At 37.9% G+C, this 2,195-nt stretch overlaps 1 protein-coding gene across 3 annotated transcripts in view; it reads left to right on the top strand.

The window, feature by feature from the left end:
- The window catches only part of ATPSCKMT (ATP synthase c subunit lysine N-methyltransferase), a 121,395-nt gene that overhangs the window by 15,366 nt on the left and 103,834 nt on the right, over positions 1 to 2,195 (top strand). The window contains exon 5 of one of the 3 annotated variants that reach the window (XM_007106794.4): positions 1,316 to 1,982. The exons of 1 other annotated variant lie outside the window; for it this stretch is intronic. In XM_007106794.4, the coding sequence (XP_007106856.2) occupies positions 1,316 to 1,486 (171 nt within the window). In that variant the 3' untranslated portion in view covers positions 1,487 to 1,982. Of the gene's footprint in view, positions 1 to 1,234; positions 1,983 to 2,195 lie in introns of those variants that run through there. One more of the 3 variants, XM_028492805.2, reaches the window with a different exon arrangement.

Here is a 2,195-nt window from a genome sequence, read left to right as displayed (position 1 = left end):
GGGGCGCGAACCCGGTTCCCCTGCATCGGCAGGCGGCCGCGCAACCACTGCGCCACCAGGGAAGCCCCTGGCCTGTGTTCTTAAAGGAGGTTATTGTCGTGAGAGACTAAAGGAGGCTGAGGAACCATTACAGCTCCATGCAGTGTGGGAGCCCAGCTGTGGGACAATGTGAAGGACATTACTGGGACATTTGACAAAATTGGGATGGTATTGGAATTATTATTACTGGAATAATACAATCTTAAATTTCCTGAATTTGATAATTGCGCTGGGTCTCTGTCTTAGAAAACACCGAAGTACCAACGAGTAAAGGGCCATGTTGTATGCAACCTGTTCTCAAGTGGTTTAGAAAAAATGTTCAGAGAGAGGGGAAGAGAGCAATAAGACAAACTGTTAAAAATTGGTGAACCTGGGTAAAGGAATACAGGAGTTCTTTGCTCTATTCTTGCAACTTTTCTATAAATTTGAAATTATTCCAAAATAACAAATTAAAGGAATAAAGTAGAAAAGGTGTTTTTAGGAGGTGAAGGTGGTAATATAATTTTAGGACCTGAAGATAAAATTTTAAGCAGCTGTTAATTTGCTGACATACTTACAGTGTCAGTACTCTTAGCAAGCAGTAAAACTCCTCCTTCACAGATAGATTAGTAATAAAATTATGCAAAAGTGATAAATAAGAGGATTTTATTTTTTATAAGTTATGTTGACGATCAAGAAATTAATCATCAGTGTATTATGGATGCATTTTTAAAAACTATGAAATATTTCATCATATTTCAAGAATGTGTATATTTTTTCATGGTCTAATTATACCATTTTTTGTTGATTTTAGGTGCTGTTGATTTTAAGATGTACCATTGCTGTTGGGAAAGAAAAAAAAATGTTGCCAATTATAATTCTAAGACAATATCAATTGTAAGATGTATCCTGATTTCAGACATGTTAAAAATGTGGAAAAAGATAAGTAATTGAGACAGGGTAGATTGAAATGTTTAGGTAGGTAAATAATTTAAGGCTGCTTCTCACATTAATTACTGCCACATCATGATTTTAGTCAGGAAAGTGGAACTCTGTGATACACATCTGCTATAAATGGCACATCTTATAATTGATACTAGAATATTCTTATAAATGTGTTCATGTGACTTCTGTATTTTAATGGATTATTTGATGATGTATTTATGCCCAGGAGTGATCTTTTTACAATCGGTAATTTTGCACAGGTTTTTTTCAGGGATGCAGATACAAAAGGACATTGAGAAATCATTTCCTCCAACTACCCGCTCACTGAAATGATGGCTGTCGTTCTCCACAGATGCTGCAGTTGGAGAAGAAGCTTGAGCTTGAACTTGAGGACGAGGCTAGAGTCATTGCTTGCCGGTTCCCCTTCCCACACTGGACCCCGGCCCAGGTCACGGGGGAGGGGATAGACACCGTGTGGGCTTACGATGCCAGTTCTTTCAGGAGAAGTAAGAAAAGGCCCTGAAGATCCATGCATTTCCAGTTGGTCATTCAAATATAAACTTTATCCAGAGAGTTTTCTGAAGTGTTGGGGGTCTTTGATTTTATGGAGACTTAAGGCTGTGTCTTCAGCGAAGAGTATATTTTTCCTTGTTATGGAATGAGAAATTATTATCGCTTTCCTTAACTTTTGGAGAAAATAAACAGAAGTTGAGAACAGCAGGTAGATTTAAAGCCCCTTTCATGGTGTGTTCAAAACAAATGTGCTTACTGCTTTTCATGCACTCGGGTGTGTGAAAATATGGATGAGCTATGGTCATGTTGATGGGTGGGAGAGATGTCAGCAGCTCTTCACATTATAAAGAGCGTGCTTTAATGCCACAGATGAGAAGAAACAATTTAAAAAGAGGGAATGCATTTGTAAATGTTTGCAATTTCCTGTAACTTTATTCACACTTGAGATTTATCTCTTTTTTTTTCTGTACTTAGGTCAAAATTAATTTTCTGAAGGATTTAGAGAGGTATTTATACATATATATATATAAATTTTTTAAAAATTTAATTAATTAAGTTATTTATTTTTGTCTGTGTTGGGTCTTCGTTGCTGCACACAGGCTTTTCTCTAGTTGCGGCGAGCGGGGGCTACTCTTCGTTGTGATGCGTGGGCTTCTCATTGCGGTGGCTTTTCTTGTTGTGGAGCACGGGCTCTAGGCACGCGGGCTTCAGTAGTTGTA

This window comes from Physeter macrocephalus, chromosome 8, assembly GCF_002837175.3.
Source record: "Physeter macrocephalus isolate SW-GA chromosome 8, ASM283717v5, whole genome shotgun sequence".
Classification (NCBI taxonomy): Eukaryota; Metazoa; Chordata; class Mammalia; order Artiodactyla; family Physeteridae; genus Physeter; species Physeter macrocephalus.
The sequence above is the reverse complement of the archived record's forward strand: the minus strand, read 5'-3'. Positions and strand labels throughout refer to the sequence as shown.